The sequence below is a fragment of the Pan paniscus genome, chromosome 5 (assembly GCF_029289425.2).
Source record: "Pan paniscus chromosome 5, NHGRI_mPanPan1-v2.0_pri, whole genome shotgun sequence".
NCBI classification, from domain to species: Eukaryota; Metazoa; Chordata; class Mammalia; order Primates; family Hominidae; genus Pan; species Pan paniscus.
The window spans coordinates 57,631,770-57,649,487 of record NC_073254.2 but is presented as its reverse complement, the minus strand read 5'-3'; the positions used below and the strand labels follow the sequence as shown (position 1 = coordinate 57,649,487).

The 17,718-nt window shown below is 50.7% G+C and overlaps 1 protein-coding gene across 4 annotated transcripts in view; it reads right to left on the bottom strand.

Moving 5' to 3' along the window:
• Positions 1-17,718, bottom strand: part of PTK7 (protein tyrosine kinase 7 (inactive)) — an 85,807-nt gene that overhangs the window by 12,204 nt on the left and 55,885 nt on the right. For 3 of the 4 annotated variants that reach the window (XM_003833267.5, XM_034962115.4, XM_034962116.3), the window contains exons 7-17: positions 17,238-17,504; positions 10,948-11,081; positions 10,659-10,794; positions 10,405-10,524; positions 8,120-8,269; positions 7,856-8,006; positions 7,638-7,765; positions 6,318-6,521; positions 5,327-5,482; positions 4,503-4,735; positions 3,242-3,322 (exon numbers count right to left, since the gene is read on the bottom strand). In XM_003833267.5, the coding sequence (XP_003833315.4) occupies positions 3,242-3,322; positions 4,503-4,735; positions 5,327-5,482; positions 6,318-6,521; positions 7,638-7,765; positions 7,856-8,006; positions 8,120-8,269; positions 10,405-10,524; positions 10,659-10,794; positions 10,948-11,081; positions 17,238-17,504 (1,760 nt within the window). The remainder of the gene's footprint in view (positions 1-3,241; positions 3,323-4,502; positions 4,736-5,326; positions 5,483-6,317; positions 6,522-7,637; positions 7,766-7,855; positions 8,007-8,119; positions 8,270-10,404; positions 10,525-10,658; positions 10,795-10,947; positions 11,082-17,237; positions 17,505-17,718) is intronic. The other variant, XM_055113624.3, reaches the window with a different exon arrangement.

Sequence of the window (17,718 nt, the reverse complement as noted above, 5' to 3'; positions counted from 1 at the left end):
TGGTGCCAACTCTAGCTGGCCAGGGAACACCCTGCCTACCACTCCACCTCCCTAGAATACTTAAGTTCAAGACCAGCCTGGACAACATGGCGAGACCCCCATTTCTACAAAAAATAAAAATAAATAAAAAGAGGACAGAATAGAAAACATCAAGTGCATCAAACACAACATTGTGAAAGTTTAATTTTAGTTATATGAGCCTGCACACCAGATCATGAGTAAAATGCATTTCTTTTTTGTTGTTGCTAAGTGATGCGGGTCTTGCTATGTCACTCAGGCTGGCCTCAAACTCCTGGGCCCAAGGGATCCTCTGGCCTCAGCCTTCCAAGTAGCTGGGATTACAGGCACATACTGCTGCACCAGCTTAAAATGCATTTCCTAAAAGGGATTATAATCAAAAAGCATTTCAAAGCTACTAGTCTCCACCAGGGCTCCTTGAACTTTAATGAGCTCAGGAATCAGCTGGAGAGCTTGTTTGAAAAATTCAGGTCTTTAGACCTCACTCTCAAATACTCTAATTCCCTCATTCTGAGTCATGGTCCAGAAATCTATTTTTTTTTTTTTTCTTTTGAGACAGGGTTTGACTCCTGTCACCCAGGCTGGAGTGCAGTGGCAAGATCTCAGTTCACTACAACCTCTGCCTCCCAGGCTCAAGCGATTCTCCTGCCTCAGCCTCCCAAGTAGCTGGAATTATATGCACGCGACACCATGCCCAGATACTTTTTGTATTTTTAGTAGAGACAGGGTTTCCCCACGTTGGTCAGGCTGGTCTCAAACTCCTGGCCTCAAGTGATCTTCCCGCCTCAGCCTCCCGAAGTGCTGGGATTTCAGGTATGAGCCACTGTGCCTGGCCTGCATTTTTTTTTTTTTTTTTTTTTGAGACAAAGTCTTGCTCTTGTCTCCCAGGCTGGAGTGCAATGGCACGATCTTGGCTCACTGCAACCTCCATCTCCCGGGTTCAAGTGATTCTCCTGCCTCGGCCTCCCGAGTAGCTTGGATTACAGGCACCTGCCACCACACCTGGCTAATTTTTGTATTTTTAGTAGAGACGGGGTTTCACCATGTTGGCCAGGCTGGTCTCGTACTCCTGACCTCGTGATCTGCCCGCCTCGGCCTCCCAAAGTGCTGGGATTACAGGTGTGAGCCACTGAGCCCTGCCTGTTTTTTTTTTAAAAGCATCCTCTCTATGTAACGCAGAGTATGGTCCTTGGAGAGTGTAGAACCCAACTTATTAAAGTTCCCCCATCATATTTAAGACACTATGGCAAAAAAGTGTGAAAAAAGATATTTAGCAAAGATGGTGATGACTTGCAGTCAAATAGAGTCCCTTAGGTCACATGAGAAAGGTAACTGACTTCCTGTCAGCCTATGTCTCATCCCAGCCAGAGAATCCCACCTTGACTCCCCTGACTCTTGAAGCCATCCCCTTCCTGCCATTCAACTACTTCCTGTCCTTGTGAACTAAACTCAAATGGTTTTCTCTACTAGGAAAACTTCTTTGTTAACCACAACCATCTGTCCACCTACAGGACATGGGTGTCTTCAACATCTCTTAATGCCTCCCACTTGCTTTCTGTTTTACCTCAAGTCTGTAAGGCACAGGTCATACTCATGTACCTAATCTCCTCACTAGATCATAAGTGCCCCAAGGGCAAGATGCCTGTCCTTCCCCCCCGCCCCCCCTTTGAGACAGGATCGTGCTCTGTTGCCCAGGCTGGAGTGCAGTGGTGTAATCATGGCTCACCGCAGCCTCGACCTCCTGGGCTCCAATGATTCTTCCTCCTCAGCCTCACAAGTAGCTGGGACTACAGGCACGCCCCCATGCCCGGTTAACTTTTTTTTGTTTTTTTGTAGAGACAGGGTCTTACTATGTTGCCCAGGCTGGTCTCAAACTCCTGAGCTGAAGCAATCCTCCTGCCTTAGCCTCCCACCGCACCTAGCTGATGCCTGTCTGTTTTAATTTTGCATTCCCAAGGGCCCTTGGGGCCACACCTGGCTCAGTGAGGATTCACTGGCTCTGTGAGTGTCCTAATTTGTGAGCTCTTTAGTCCTGAAATCTCACTTAGCTGGTGTAGCAAGTCCCATCCTGTGGCTTCTCCTCTACAGCCACTATACACAGTTCCTGCAGCTTCATGGGGAAGGAGGTAGGGGTGTGGTGTCAGGTGGCCAGGTCACTTGTCCTGTCTGGGTCTTAGTAAATTCACATGTAATAAGAGGGGGCCAGCCTGAAGGGCACAGAGCTGCTTCCCCAGAGAGATTGGGGGCAGCCAGGGTCCCATTCACCTGACTCATCTGCCAGCCATGCCTTTCTGCTCTGCCTCCAGAGTCTGTGACCTGGGACAGCCTAGCAGGCAAGGAATGGTCCCCTGGGAGAAAGGGCAGAGCCTTCTGCCTACCCTGCCCTGAGCTCTGATTTGGTTTATGAGGTCACTTCACTGCCAGCTTGGAAGCAGACTCCCCAGTCACATGGAAGGAAGTAGATCCATTTCAGAGGGGAGAGGAGGCAGCTGTGGGCAAGAAGAACCTGAGGGAAGGAAGAAGGGGCCGGGCCACAGCAAGCCCCAGGCACTGGAAAGGTATGGACTGAGGCGGCCGGGGGTAGCAGGCAAGCTTTCCCTTCTTCACTGTTTCAACCGAGGTCTGCTCTACCACAGGGGCCCCAGCCAGGGCTCTGTGCCCAGAACAACCTCTGCGCAAAAGGCAGGAGGAAAACTGGAATGAAAGGCTGGGCAGCTACAGCCCAAGGGAGAGGGCAAGATGCAAACCACAGAGGGGGAAACCCAGGCAGCCCATTCACAAAAGAGTCTTCTCCACTCAGAGCTGAAGAAACACGCTCAGGCCCACAGCTAGCCCAGCAGGCCCCTGCACTAGGACTGCTTGCTGCTTCTCCAGCTCACAGCTCACTGCAGGTGGGCAGGTGTCCTGCTCCAATGCAAGCTCCTGCCCAGAGGCAAGGTCCGAGGGTAGCTCTTCTCCGTGAAGCCAGCATGGCAATGCAAAGCCACTTCCAGGCTACATGACCTGGGACAGGTCAGACAACCTCCTAAGCCTCAATGTCTTCATCCACAAAATGGGGATAGTAGTATATATTTCAGAGGACTACCGTGATAATTACAGTAACACATGTGAAGTTCTTACCATAGGGCCTGGCCCATAGAGACCCCTCAATAAATGGTGCCTCTGTTGCTCCTGGCCCACCCCTGGGCACCCTCTCCCTCCCTCCTTCACTCCCTGTCCTCACCTTCTGCTTGGTGCTGAGGGGCTGTGACTTCAATTTTTCATCCTTGCTCTTGGAAATCCTCAGGAACTGCTTGAGGTCTCCCTAAGGGAAAAGCCAGGCATCTCGCTCAGGTCAGTGCACAGCCATTGGCTGTAAAGCCTCAGACCAAGCAGGTGCTCGCAGAATTCCTGCCTGGGGAGGCAGTGAGAAGGCCTAAGCTAGCCTGGGCCCCTTTCCCAGGGGGAAAGTTCACTGGGAGTGCAGAACTTTAAAAATATATAGGAGACGCCTCCTAGAGGCTGTCTCAGTTAGAAAGGAGGAGAATTGGCATTTCTACCCCAAGGGGAACCTCCAGACAGGTGGGGCAACAGAGCCCCTATCTTCAGTGAGCCAAGAGGAAAACAGTCCCCTACCCTCTGTCCTCAAAGATTCCTGAGAGGAAACCCCTGTCCTCCAGAGCCTTACAATCTAATCTAAACAAACAGAGGAGAAAGCCAGCAGCAGAAACATACATAAAGCATTCATTAGTACTTGTTTGTTTTTAATTTTTTTGTAGAGACAGAGTCTTGCTATGTTGCCCAGGCTGGTCTCGGACTCCTGGCCTCAGGCGATCCTCCTGCCTCAGTCTCCCAAAGTGCTGGGATTACAAGCGTGAGCCACTGTGCCCAGCCGCGTAAGTACTTGTTAATGGAAAGACTGATAGGACTCCTGCCCGCTCTTGCCCCAGAACTAGGGATTTGAGAAGCAGCAGTTTGAGGACCATGGGGTGAGGGCCAGGACCAGCCGGGGAATGAAGAGGAAGGGGCAGCTCTGGGAACGACACCCTGAGTGGAGAGGAGAAGGCTGGTGGCTGGGGTAACACTCATGTCACAAGTGGTGCTAGGAAGGAGGGAAGCAAAGTGGGTTCTGATATATTTATTCTCAAGTGGGGACAAGCTTTTGGGGAGGAAAAAATAACAAACCAAAGAAAACAAGAGTCAGAGAAGATGACCTGGAAGGCATCCCTGCAGTGTGAGTGAGAAGTCCCAGAAGAACTTAGGACCAACGCCCCTGAGATACAGATGGAAAGACTGGGTGCCGATAAAGGGAAAGCAGGCATCCAAGAGCAGGGAAGGCAGAAGCTGAGCATCATAAGGTGGGCAAAGTGTAACAGCAGGCAGGTGAGGTCTCGGCTGAGACTGCACGAGACAAGGTTTTCACGGTGCTCCAACCACTGACTCCCACCTTTGTAGGACACTGCCCTCCCTACCCGAGACCCCCACGTCCCCTGCCAACAGCATACCAGATCCACATATTCCAGCACCATGTAGTGGGGCTCAGCCTCCCGGCACAGCCCCAGGAGCCGCACCACGTTGGCGTGGTTCAGCTTCCCAAACATCTCCAACTCCCTCCGGAAGTCCAGCTGCTGCTGCTCATCCTTGCTCTGCAGGCTCTTCACAAGTACCAGGGTCTCTGCCACTCCCTCCTCCAAGCCCTGAGCCTTTGCCAGGAACACCTCCCCAAACTCACTCTTCCCTGTGGGTACAGTCTGAGTCAGCCAGCCACCTTCACCCAGGCCGAGGAAGCTCCTGACCTGGGGGAGGGGCCTAGCCTCTCCCACGGTGGGGACCCACCCACCTGGGCTGGGCACGAGACCCGGTTCTGCTGTGACCCCCTCCCTCCTTAGGCTTCAGTGTCTGCAGCAACAAAATAAAAGGGTGGGACTAATATTCAGCATTTTCCAAAGTGTGACTCGCGTGAGAATTTTTGGTGGCTCATGGTAAACATGTCTTAACGTATGCTAGGAAAAAACGTAACTACGACAAGCCCATGATTTCTCATATTTTTTCCTAGAACAATGGTAACTTAGTTTTTTTTTAAAGAGTCAATTTAAATAAAACATCAAGTAAATAATACCACAGGTAGTACACAGGAATGACAAAATCTGCACGAAGGGCAGTGAATAACAGGCTCTGGGGCCACACTGGGCTAGATCTCTACCTATGCTTCCCTCCACCTCTAACATTCTAGGTTTCAGGGACCTCAGAACACTAGCCCGTACCCAGCCTCAAGACACAGCGGGTGACTTGTAGTTAGGCAGGGGCAGCTGTAGTCAAGGCAACATACCCAGCGTGGTGATGGGCTGCAGGCTAGACCGTGGGAAGTGCATCTTATCACTTGTGCTGTGGCGTTTGTTGGTGGCCGCGGGGCCGGAGCCCAAGCTGGTCAAGGCCACTTCCTCTTGGATCTCTGCTGAGGGCTGCCCGTTCTGCAAAGGCCCACCTGGGAAGAAGGAGGACAAGAGCGTCACGATGAGACCTGACACTCTGGCCACCACGGGGATTTCTGTTCTGTCCCCTGGTCTTCCACTCTTGCCAACTTGGGTCCAATCACAGTGCTCCACATGAAAGGGCAAGCCCAAATGATGAAAAAATGGGGCTGGGGCTGGGTGGGGGATGTATGGCTATCCCCTAGGGTATGACCCCTTAGTGATGCAGCTGATTATGACCTTTGAGATGAAGCCAACTGCAGACGTCTAATCTGAATCACTGGTCCTTGAATACCACAGCTACACATAAGGATTTTTGCTTTCATGGGGCCTCCTATTGGGCAAAGCCCTAAACAGGCACAAAGGGAAAATCACAATAATGGAGACCCAACCTCTGCTCCTGAACACCTGAGCTGATAGGAGAGACCCAGCAATGACCTCAAGGGAGCTCCCAGTCCAGGAAGTGGGGATAGGAGAAGGGAAGTAAACAGAAAGACTGCCCTTGGGGGAACTCTTAGACTCATAGGGGGAGACAAGACATGCAACAGCAACATGTGTACATATACTAATGATATCTGTGGTTTTGTGCTGGGAGGAGGAAACAGCAGGGAATCATAGGAAGCTGGTCCAAGGGGCTCCAATGAAGAAGTCTCAAGCCAGGTTGCTCAGAAGACGAGGCCCTGGGAATCGGCCAACTCCAGGCTTCCCGCTAGGGGTGGGGCAGTCCCAGCTCCAGGACCCAGCAACAGCCGCTCGGTTTCCTGCGTGCTGGCGCTCTCCCCTCCGTGGCCGCGGGAGGGCGCTCAGCTCCCGCACACGGGCACCACCTCCCCCTCCAGGGCCCCTCACCATTGAGGCATTCCATCTCTGGCTCCTCGCCCTCGGGCTGCTTCTGCAGCCGCTTGGCTTTGCAGCGCTTCTTGCAGTAGAACATGAGGCCCAGCACGGCAATGATGTAGGCCACAGCGGCACCCACCGACAACCCAATGGTCTGGATCATCTTGTAAGGGGGAGGGCTGCCAGGGCCCTCCGACTCCTCCGGCACAGGCTTGTCTGAGAGACACACAGATGGGTCTGGGCAGGGGCTGCTAAGCAAAACAAGCCCTGCTTCTCTACTAACTCCTCCCAACCCCATCAACAGGGCAACTTAACAGATGGCCCGGGAGGGTCACCACCTTCACTGGCTTTAACAAGGGCCAGCAGGTCCTCATGCCCCACCAAGGTCAAACGAAGACTCTGAAGGAGATGAGGCCAGGGGTTCCCAAGCTGGCTTTGCATCGGAAGCCAAGACAGGTGACACGGATAAGCACACCTGTCAAGGAGCTACCACAAACCCACGTTATTTGTTAAGCTTCCCAAGTGACTTGATAATGTGAGCCAGGCCCCGGAGAGCAGCATTTGGGAGCTTCAGGTTTAGAATTCCAGGCACTGCCTGGCACAGAGCAGGTTTTTCAATAAGCAGATCTGTAGAAGGGATCTGCCGGTCTAGGGGCCTTTTAATGGCCCACACTGAGGGGCCTCAAGAGGCATTAGGGGAATGAAGGGAGACCATGCAGGATCCCCCAACTGCCACACACACCCCAGTGGCTCCCACCAAGGGGGCCTCCTCAGTTCATTTTCATCCATTTAAACTTTCACATTATACTTTGTCTAGAAAAATAACTCTGCTGCCAAACCAAGAAAGTTTAAGAGCTTCTCATTTAAACCACCTTCACCTGTGGATGCAGAAACAAGTCCCCAGAGGAGAAATAAGTCTCCCAGGGGCAGAGAGTTTAAGTGCAGGGCCTTTTACCTGACCCATCATCCTCTCTGGGCCTCCTGGAGAAAAGAACCTTGTCCTACTGCATTCTGACCTGGTCCTCCTCCCCAGCCACCCAGAGATATGTGTGGCTGCTGCAGGAACCTGGGAGGCAGCATTGTAGGAAGAGAACACCCCCCCATCCCCCTGCAACACACACACACACACCGACCGTGAGATGTTAAATAAACGACAGCCCGGCTCTGAGCAAGGACTCTAAGACTGTGCAGCAGCATGGTGAGACGGCCGAATCCCCACCGCTGCCACAAAAATGGCTTCTGTGCCATGTTCTGTACACAGGGGCTGAGTACAAGGTGACAATCGTCTGGGCCCACCACTTCCTGTGCAGCACACCCCTCCCCAGCCCATACCCACGACATAGAGGGGGGCCTCCGTGTGCTTGATGTTGCAGCTGTTGCCTGCAATGCAGGTGTAGCGGCCTGAGTCCTCAGGGGCCACGTCATGGATCACCAGGGAGCCATTCTGGAAGATGTGCATCCTGTCGGGGGAGAAGCCATAGTGCTGGCCAGCTCGCAGGGAGGGGGGCTGCAGGAGAGGAGGGACGGGTGTGGGAGAGAGGTGGCCCTACCTGGGTCCCAGCTTGGTGGGGTCCAGGATGCGGTCCTTGCCTTTCCACTGAATCAGCGGCTTGGGGTCCCCCTGGGCCTCGCACTGCAGTAGGGCTGTGTGGCCCTGGTACACAGTCGTACGCTCTGGTTCCACTTTGAAGGTGATAAAAACTGGAAGGAAAGAGACCAGCGAGGCGCAGGCAGGGGTGAGCCAAGGGGCTGGCAGGGTACACGGTGCTACCCCAAAGGGCCCTCCCAGCCCCAGGGCCCTGCCACAGTCGCACCTGCCACAGTGAGCTGGACATGGGCACGAATCTGGCCCTGCGGCCCGTTGGACGCAATGCAAGTGTAGTTGCCAGCGTCATCTCGAGTCACCCGGGCAAAATGCAGGGTCCCAGCATTGTCTGTCACCCACTCTGGGAGGCTGCTCCCATCTGCAGGGGTAACAAAGGGAAATTATGGGAAGGATCAGGGTTACACAGACAGCTGGCAATGCCTTCAGTCCCTCACCTCTACTCAAAAACACACCATCGCTCCTGACCACCCACAGGCAAAGTCCAAACTCCTGAGCCAAGTGTTAGAAGCCCCTCCGTTATTTACCCCTCTTCCAATTCTTCAGTCTCACCTCTTCCTCCTACTGCCCTGTGTGACATTCCACGTCTGCCAAACCTGACTCTGTTTGGGCCCAGATTGGCCCTGTTCCTACTCCGCTGCCCATCACTTGTCCCTCCTAGAGCCCATTCCCGCTCTTTGCCATCCCAGGCTGTAGATCCATTTTAAGCCTCACCTCTCCCAGAAAGTTCCCCCAGACCTGAGCAGAGGGAGCCTACTTCCTCCTCAGAATCTACAACTGTACTCTCTCACTCTAGGTGGAAATGTCAAAATTGGTCCAACCATTTAAAAAACAATTTGGCAACTCACATCAAGGGCTATAAAAATGTTCATACCCCCTTTCGTGCATAATTATCCCAATTCTGGGAATCTTTCCCAAAGGAAATAAACCTAAATCCAGAAAAAAACTTTGGCTTAAAGATGTTTATTGCAGCAATGAAAAAAAGGGGGTGGGTGGGTGGGTGGTTAACAACCCAAATCTCCAACATTTAAGAACAGTTAAGTAAATTACAGTGAATCCAATTGTTGAAATATTATTAGGATCATCAAAACAAATATTCATGAAGAGTGTATAAAGATGTGGGGAAATGCTTGACAATGGTAAATAAAAAAGGGTATAAAATTAAACCGTTACAAAAAAAATAAAAATAAATAATTTTAAAAAATATTTTTAAAAACTACATAGTTATCTGTATTGTCTAATTCTACAATAAGCATGTCTACAGGCATGCACCACCATGCCTGGCTAATTTTTAAATTTTTTGTACAGACAGGGTCTCCCTCTATTGCCCAGGTTGGTCTTGAACTCCTGGGCTCAAGCGATCCTCCCACCTCGGCCTCCCAAAGTGCTGGGATTACAGGCATGAGCTACCACACTCAGCCAATCATGTAAATTTAATAACTGAAACTATATATACAATAAAACTGCTAGGTAAAAAAAGAAAAACATATGCACAGAAAAAGAAGACATACACCCAAAGATGATAAACGGCAGGACTGTACATTTTTTCTCCCAATATTTTTTTTTTTTTTTTTGAGATGGAGTCTCGCTCTGTCACCCAGGCTGAAGTGCAGTGGCACAATCTCGGCTCACTGCAACCTCCGCTTCCTGGGTACAAACAATTCTCCTACCTCAGCCTCCCGAGTAGCTGGCACTACAGATGCGTGCCACCACCCCTGGCTAATTTTTTGTATTTTCAGTAGAGACGAGGTTTCACCATGTTAGCCAGGATGGTCTCTATCTCATGACCTCGTGATCCACCCACCTCGGCTTCCCAAAGTGCTGGGATTACAGGCATGAGCCACCACGCCCGGCCTCTTCCAGTATTTTGTAAAGGAGCCCATGTAACTTTTGTTTCTTTTTTCTTTTGAGTCAGAGTCTCACTCTGTCAGCCAGACTCTGGTGCAATGGCATGATCTCGGCCCACTGCAGCCTCCACCTCCTGGGTTCAAGCGATTCTCCTGCTTCAGCCTCCTGAGCAGCTGGGATTGCAAGCATGTGCCACCACGCCTGGCTAACTTTTGCATTTTTAGTAGAGATGGGGTTTCACCATGTTGGCCAGGCTGGTCTCCAACTCCTGGCCTCCAGTGACCCACCCATCTCGGCTTCCCAAAGTGTCGGGATTACAGGCGTGAGCCACTGTGCACGGCCTCCATGTAATTTTTATGTTGGAAAAGATAAACTATTTTGGAAAAGGGGAAGGGAGGACTTTACAGCACTGTCTGAACCAATCCAATCACTTGTTGCCTTGAGTCGTCTTCCATGTTGTCCAAGGCTATAATCTGACCTCTTCTGTGTCTGGCTTTTTCCTTCCTAACTAAACTATACATCAGCCCTGCACTGCTTGTCTAATCTCCACATTTCCTGGCACAGTGCGGGGCACCCAGCAGCCCTCAGGTATGTATCCGATCAATGAACTGCCTGCCTGCCCCCACCCTATGCCGGCACTGTACCCACCTGCCCGTTCCCACTTAATAGTGGGCTTCTCTCGGCCTGTGGCTGAACAGGGCACCGTGGCCTCCTTGTCAAACTCCATGCACTGCTGTGGCTGGGGTGGTGGTGTGAACTTGAGCTTTTCTGTTTCAGCAGAGGGTGGGTGGAAAGACGAGGAATTGGGGCCGCTGGAGAGGCCGTGGCCAGGCCTGCTGCTCCCTCCCCTTTCCTCTCCTGCCTAGCCAGGAAGGGTGCTCCCCCAAGACATGCTGGCTCACCCAGCACTTGGACACGGGCTTGCGCCTCGATGCTGCCGGCTGGGGTGCTGCTCACACAACGGTACCATGTCCCATCGTACACCTCCACGTTGTTGATGCGCAAGGTCCCATTCTTGAAGACCTCGAACCGTGAGTCCTGCAGCACAGGTGAGAGGCCTCAGAGCCTGAACCCACACCCACCTCTCCCTGGAGGCTGCCTCCAGGGTAAGAGTGCTATGGAGGTGAGCACAGAAGAGGGCAAGTGGAGGGAAGGCCCCGCCCATCCACTAGCAACACTCTTCTTTCTCACCTCTGAGATGAGCATCTGGTTTCTGTACCAGACAACTGTAGGTTTTGGTGTGGCCTGGGTCTGGCAATCCAAGTAGCCGGGTTTGCCCTCCTCCAGCTGGCTGTCTTGGGGCTTCTTCAGCCAGGAGGGCACAGCTAGACAGACAGGAAGGAAACAGTGAAGGCTGCTTCACAGGTCTCCAAAACCAAAGGATCCATCTCCAAGAAATCCTACTACCATTCTAGGCCCTGAGTTCAGAAGCCCCACGCTCCTCACATGGCAGGAGTTTCCCTTTACGGAAGGCCCAGGTGCCAGCACCTTTTTATTTATTTATTTTTCTTTTAAGACAGGTTCTCACTCTGTCACCCAGGCTGGAGTACAGTGACACAATTATGGCTCACTACAGTCTCGAACTCATAGGCTTAAGTGATTTTTCCCACCTCAGCCTCCCAAATAGCTGGGACCACAGGCATGCACCACAATACTTGGCTAATTTTTTTATTTTCTGTAGTGATGGGGTCTTGCTATGTTGCCCAGGCTGGTCTCAAACTCCTGGCTTCAAGCCTCCCCAAGTGCTAAGATTACAGGCATGAGCCACCACGCCCGGCCACCAGCACCTTTTGAACGTTATCTTAGTTAACTGTCACATTAATTAACTTAGTTAACATTATCTTAGTTATAAGCCCCTATGGTAGGCAGGGAGTGGTGGCTCACACCTGTAATCCCAGCACTTTGGGAGGCCGAGGCGGGAGGGTTGCTGTAAGACACTGCACTCTAGCCTAGGCAACAGGGTGAAACCCCCATCTCTAAAAAAACAAAAAAAACAAACCCCCCAAGGTATGTATTCCAACACCCACTTTACAGCTAAGAAAACAGATGTTCAAAGAAGTAATGGTGGCCAGGCACAGTGGCTCACGCCTGTAATCCCAGCACTTTAAGAGGCAAAGGCGGGCAGATCATTTGAGGTCAGGAGTTCAAAACCAGCCTGGCCAACATAGTGAAACCCCGTCTCTACTAAAAATACAAAAACATTGGCCAGGTGTGGTGGCGGGCACCTGTAATCCCAGCTACTGGGGAGGCTGAGGCACAAGAATCGCTTGAACCTGGGAGGTGGAGGTTGCAGTGAGCCGAGATCGCGCCACTGCACTCCAGCCTGGGCGAAAGAGTGAGACTCCATCTCAAATAAAAAATAATAATAACAATAATAAAAAAAGAAGTAATGGTGATTTGCTAGTACCTAATAGTGACAGAATTTAAAACTCTGGTCTATATGACTCTGAAACCCTTGTTCTTCTTATTACACCATAAAATGCCAAGGCGCAGTCCTCAGAAATCTGTTCTGTTTTAGCAACACTCACTCATCCAGTCCACAACCTTCAATACAACATGAATGGTTGGTTCCCAAAACTACATCCTGATTCCTATAAATCCAATTGCCTACTGGCATTTCCAACTGGATATCCAACAGGCATCTCAAACTTTACGTGTGCTAAAGAGAACACCTGACTTCCCCCAAAACCTGCTCACTCATTTTCCCTATCTCAGTCAATAGAACTATCTAGTCAGTTAAGAAAGCCAAAAAGCTAGCCTTGTCTTCTCTCTATACCCCACCCCCATCACACTCGTTCTACCAAACCCTATCTACTGGGGCTCCTAAATATATCCTGAATTTGACCACTTCTCACCCCCACCGCTACTGCCTCTGTTCAAGCTCCTTCAGTATCTCCCCTAGACTATTATAGTCATCTACTTAGTATGGGTCTCCTTGTTTATACTCTTGGCCCTAACATTCTAGTCTCAAAACAGCCAGAGTGATCTTCTGAAAAATCAGTCTTCCACTCAAAACCCTGCAAGACCTTCCCATCCAATGTGGTGTGGTAGGCTGCTTGCAATGATAGTTATAAACAATCCTCCCATCCCTTTCAACTCTTTTCAATGTGATGTTGACACTTTCCCATCAAGAGGTGGAGTTTATTTCTTTTTGTGTGTGTGAGACAGGGTCTCATCCTGTTACCCAGGCTGGAGTGCAGTCACGCCACTATGGCTTACTGCAGCCTCAGCGTCCCAGGCTCAAGCAACCCTCTCACCTCAGCCTCTCAAGTGGCTAGGACCACAGGCGCGTACCACCAGGCCCAGCTAATTTTTTTTTTATTTTTAGTAGAGATGGGGTCTGGCTATGTGGTCCAGGCTGGTCTCAAACTCCTAGGCTCAAACAGTCCTCCCACCTTGGCCTCCTAAAATACTGGGATTGCAGCGTGAGCCACTGAACTGGGTCATGGTGTATTTTTCTAGTCCCTGGAATCTGAGTGGCCTGTGACTTCCCTTGTCCAACAGAACACAGTGGTAGTACTGCAGCTTCCACTTTTGCCCTCTCGGAACCCAGCTGCCAGGTGAGGAAGCCTGGGCTAGCCTACTGGAGACGCCATGTGGAGGAGAACTAAGGCACCCTGGTCAATAGCCCCAGTCAACTGCCAGACAGGTGAGTGTGGCCGCCAGGGACCAGGCCAGCTCACCCATCAGCTGACTGCAAACGTGTACACCCAGCCGATAGCACACCAGGTAGACGAGCGGGCCCACCTGAACCTGTCCACAGAATCATAAGCATGTCAACGGCTGTTGTTTGTTGTTTCAAGTCACTACGGTTTGGGTTTTTTTTTTGAGTTGGAGTCTTGCTCTGTCACCCAGGCTGGAGTGCAGTGGCGCGATCTCTGTTCACTGCAACCTCCACCTCCCAGGTTCAAGCGATTCTCCTGCCTCAGCCTCCCAAGTAGCTGGGATTACAGGCATGTGCCACCATGCCTGGATAATTTTTTTTTTTTGTATTTTTTATTTTATTTTGAGATACAGTCTCGCTCTGTCGCCCAGGCTGGAGTGCAGTGGCGCAATCTCGGCTCACTGCAACCTCCGCCTCCTGAGTAGCTGGGATTATAGGCACATGCCACCACACCTGGCTAATTTTTGTATTTTTAGTAGAGATGGGGTTTCAGCACGTTGGTCAGGCTGGTCTCGAATTCCTGACCTCGTGATCCACCTGCCTCGGCCTCCCAAAGTGCTGGGATTACAAGGCGTGAGCCACTGCACCCAGCCATTTTTGTATTTTTAGTAGAGATGGGGTTTCACCATGTTGGCCAGGCTGGTCTCAAACTCCTGACCTCAAGTGATCCACCTGCCTCAGCCTCCCAAAGTGCCACCACGTTTTGAAGTGGTTTGCTATGTAGCAATGGATAACTGATGCCGAAGCCGAAGTCCTTACTATGCTTTTACAAGGCCTATGGGATTTAGTTTCCACCTCTCAGGCAACTTCAACCCCTCTCACCATCGTTTATTCAACTCAAGCCACACAGGCGACTACTGTTCCTCCAACACACAAGCCCATTTCCGTCTCAGGGCCTATCACATGGCTGGCTCCCTTCTTAATTTAAATACCAGCTCCAATGCACCTTTTACAGAAGTCTTCCCTAAACTCTCACTGGCCCTGCCCTTTCTCTATCACTTGCCCTATTTCATTGTTCTCCCTTGTTCTACTGGCACCTAAAATTATATTTGTTCATTTGATAGTTTTTCTTACTGGCTTTGTCCCCCCTGTTAGAATATGAACTCCACAAGGAGAGGGGATTCTGCCTGCTTTGTTCACAGTTGCATCCAGTACTGGGAACAGCTAGCACAAGGTGCTCAACAAATCTCTGTTGACTGAATGCATTCCCAGAGCTCTCCGTCTTCTGGGCTCTACCCTCTAACACCCAGCACCTGATCTGGCCCTGTTTGCATCACACACTCTCAAATGCCACAGGCCTCCTTCTCAGAGCACAGCAAGGGACACTGGCGTGGCTCAGTGTCAGCCTCAGTCAGCATCTGTGGAATGACTGATCAAAGCCAGAGTTCCCAAACTTGAACACACATGAAGTATCACCCAGAGCACTTGTTAAATACACATCTACCTGGGTCCCACCCCTAGAACCTGGGTTGGAAGCTATGGAGTGGGGCCCCGAATTCTGCATTTTTTTCCTTTTTTTCAAGGCTCCAGCAATGTCTTAGACATTTTTTTGGAGACAGGGTCTTGCTGTCATCCAGGCTCCAGTACAGTAGTGTGATCATAGCTCACTGGAACCTCCAGCTCCCGAGCTCAAATGATCCTCCAGCCTCAGCCTCCCAAATAGTTGGGATTATAGGTGTGCATCACCATACCTGGCTAAATTTTTTTTTTTTTTCTGAGACAAAGTCTCGCTCTGTCACCCAGGCTGGAGTGCAATGGCACGATCTCGGCTCACTGCAACCTCTGCCTCCTGGATTCAAGCAATTCTCCTGCCCCAGCCTCCCAAGTAGCCGGGATTACAGGTGAGTGCCAACATGCCCAGCTAATTTTTGTATTTTTAGTAGAGACGGGGTTTCACCATGTTGGTCAGGCTGATCTCGAACTCCTGACCTCGTGATCCACCCACCTCGGCCTCCCAAAGTGCTGGGATTACAAGCGTGAGCCACCGCACCCAGCTAACTTTTTAAATTTCTGTAGACACAAGGTCTCACTATTTTGTCCAGCCTGGTCTCAAACTCCTGGGCTCAAGAGATCTTCCTATCTCGGCCTCCCAAAGCACTGGGATTATAGGTGTGAACCACCGCGCCTGGCCTGTGTTTTAAAAAGTATCCCTAATGAGGCCGGGCATGGCAGCTCACACCCATAATCCCAGCACTTTAGGAGGCCGAGGCAGGTGGATCACTTGAGGTCAAGAGTTTGAGACTAGCCTGGCCAACATGGTAAAACATCGCCTCTACTAAAAATACAAAAATTAGCCAGGTGTGGTGGCACACACCTTTAAACCCAGCTACTTGGGAGGCTGAGGCACGAGAATCACTTGAACCTGGGAGGCGCAGGTTGCAGTGAGCCAAGATCACACCACTACACTCCAGCCTGGGTGACAGAGTGAGACTCCGTCTCAAACAAAAGAAGAAAAAGTATCCCTAATGAAAGCAGGTGATTCTCAGACCTCAACTGGAGGAAGGCTTGACTGTGCATCTTGCCTTTGCACCTGCACTGTGAGTGTCCTGAGCACTCGTTACACGTGTGCTGTGATTCCCACCCAAATCATGGCCTGAGTATAGGTGCATGTCTTCTAAGATTTCAGTATCCTAATGGGAATACTAGCATCACAACTTCACATTTACAAAGCCACTTTCATATTCAAATCTTTTTGCAAAGTTACCCACTTGGAAAGATAATAGTAACATAAAGGTAAGTGGAAGAAGCAGATTGCAAAATAGTTTGTACGTATGTGTGTCTCTGTGTGCATATTGTAATTTTTATTGTGTATCCTTTTAAACTACCACAAAAGGTTTGGAACAAGGCATGGTATAAAGAAATAACTAAACAAATAAATCCCTATGCCTGTAGTGAGGATATAAGGTTTGTTTTGTTTTGTTTTGTTTTGTTTTGAGATGGAGTCTCACTCTGTTGCCCGGGCTGAAGAGCAACGGTGCGATCTCAGCTCATTGCAACCTCTGCTTCCTGGGTTCAAGCAATTTTCCTCCCTCAGCCTCCTGAGTAGCTGGGATTACAGGTGTGCCCCACCACGCCCAGCTAATTTTTGTATTTTTAGTAGAGATGGGGTTTCACCATGTTGGTCAGGCTGGTCTCCAACTCCTGACCTTGTGATCTGCCCGGCTCGGCCTCCCAAAGTGCTGGGATTACAGGCATGAGCCACCGCGCCCGGCCTGATATAAAGGGTTTATCATGTGTACTTTCAGTCATATGTCTTGCTTTTCTCCCCCTCTTTTTTTTCATAAGTAATATGTTTAGTAAAGAAATTTGGAAAGCATAACAAACTAAAACAAATTAAAAATCACCTATAATTTTGTCCACTATTACCTCCCAAAAAAGAAAAAAAGAAAAATCATTTTCATCTACTTCATTTGACCTTTCCAACTACCTTGTGGGGTAGGTAGTAGATTACTGGCTCCATTTTATGGATGAGGAGACTGAACCCAGTAAGGTGGGTGATTTGCTACCATCGTCACTCTGTGCATTGGGAGCATAGTGGGACCCAGGTCTCTAGATTCCTAGTCTATTGCTCTTTCCTCTGTACCCAGAGGACCATTTTTCTGTGAGGGCTGTCACTATTTCCTCTGGAGCACCCACCCTAACCCCTGTGCCTGGCTCTCTACTATCTACACCGACTCCCAGTAGTGAACTGATTCCCAAGCCTGCAGGGCCCAGAACTGAGAGGGCCTCAGGTGAGTACCAGGGAAGCCTCTGTCCATCACACCCAGACCTGTGTTCCCCTCCACCTCTCCTTGACCTTCAGGGCAAAGGTGCTCACTGGCCACAGTGATGTTGACATCCTGTCTCCGCTGACCAGCCAGGTTGGCCGCGTGGCAGGTGTAGACACCAGCATCACTTTCAGCAATATTGGCCAACACCAGCTCGTGGCCCTTCTGGTAGACCCTGCCATGGGTGGGCAGCCGGACTCCCGCGTGCTCCCACCACACGCTGGGCTCTGGCAGACCCTTGGGGGGAAGGCAGGTCACACGCTCCTCGCTGCCAGCTGTAAACACCCGTGGCTCAAATAGCGGCATGTCTTCAATCTCTGCAAGGACATAAGTAGGAGGAATGGCCCAATTATTGTGGGTCTCAGGGTACATGATGTTCTCCCACAGCAAGCCTAGGCCCTTTCCCAGCACAAACCCTCCCCTGCAACCCTCTGCATATCCTCTTCCTACTCCCAGCATCCTTTTCTTCCCCTGCCCTCCAAGCGGCTGAGTAAAAACAGAAGCCTAAATCTCTATGTGCCAAAAATGTTA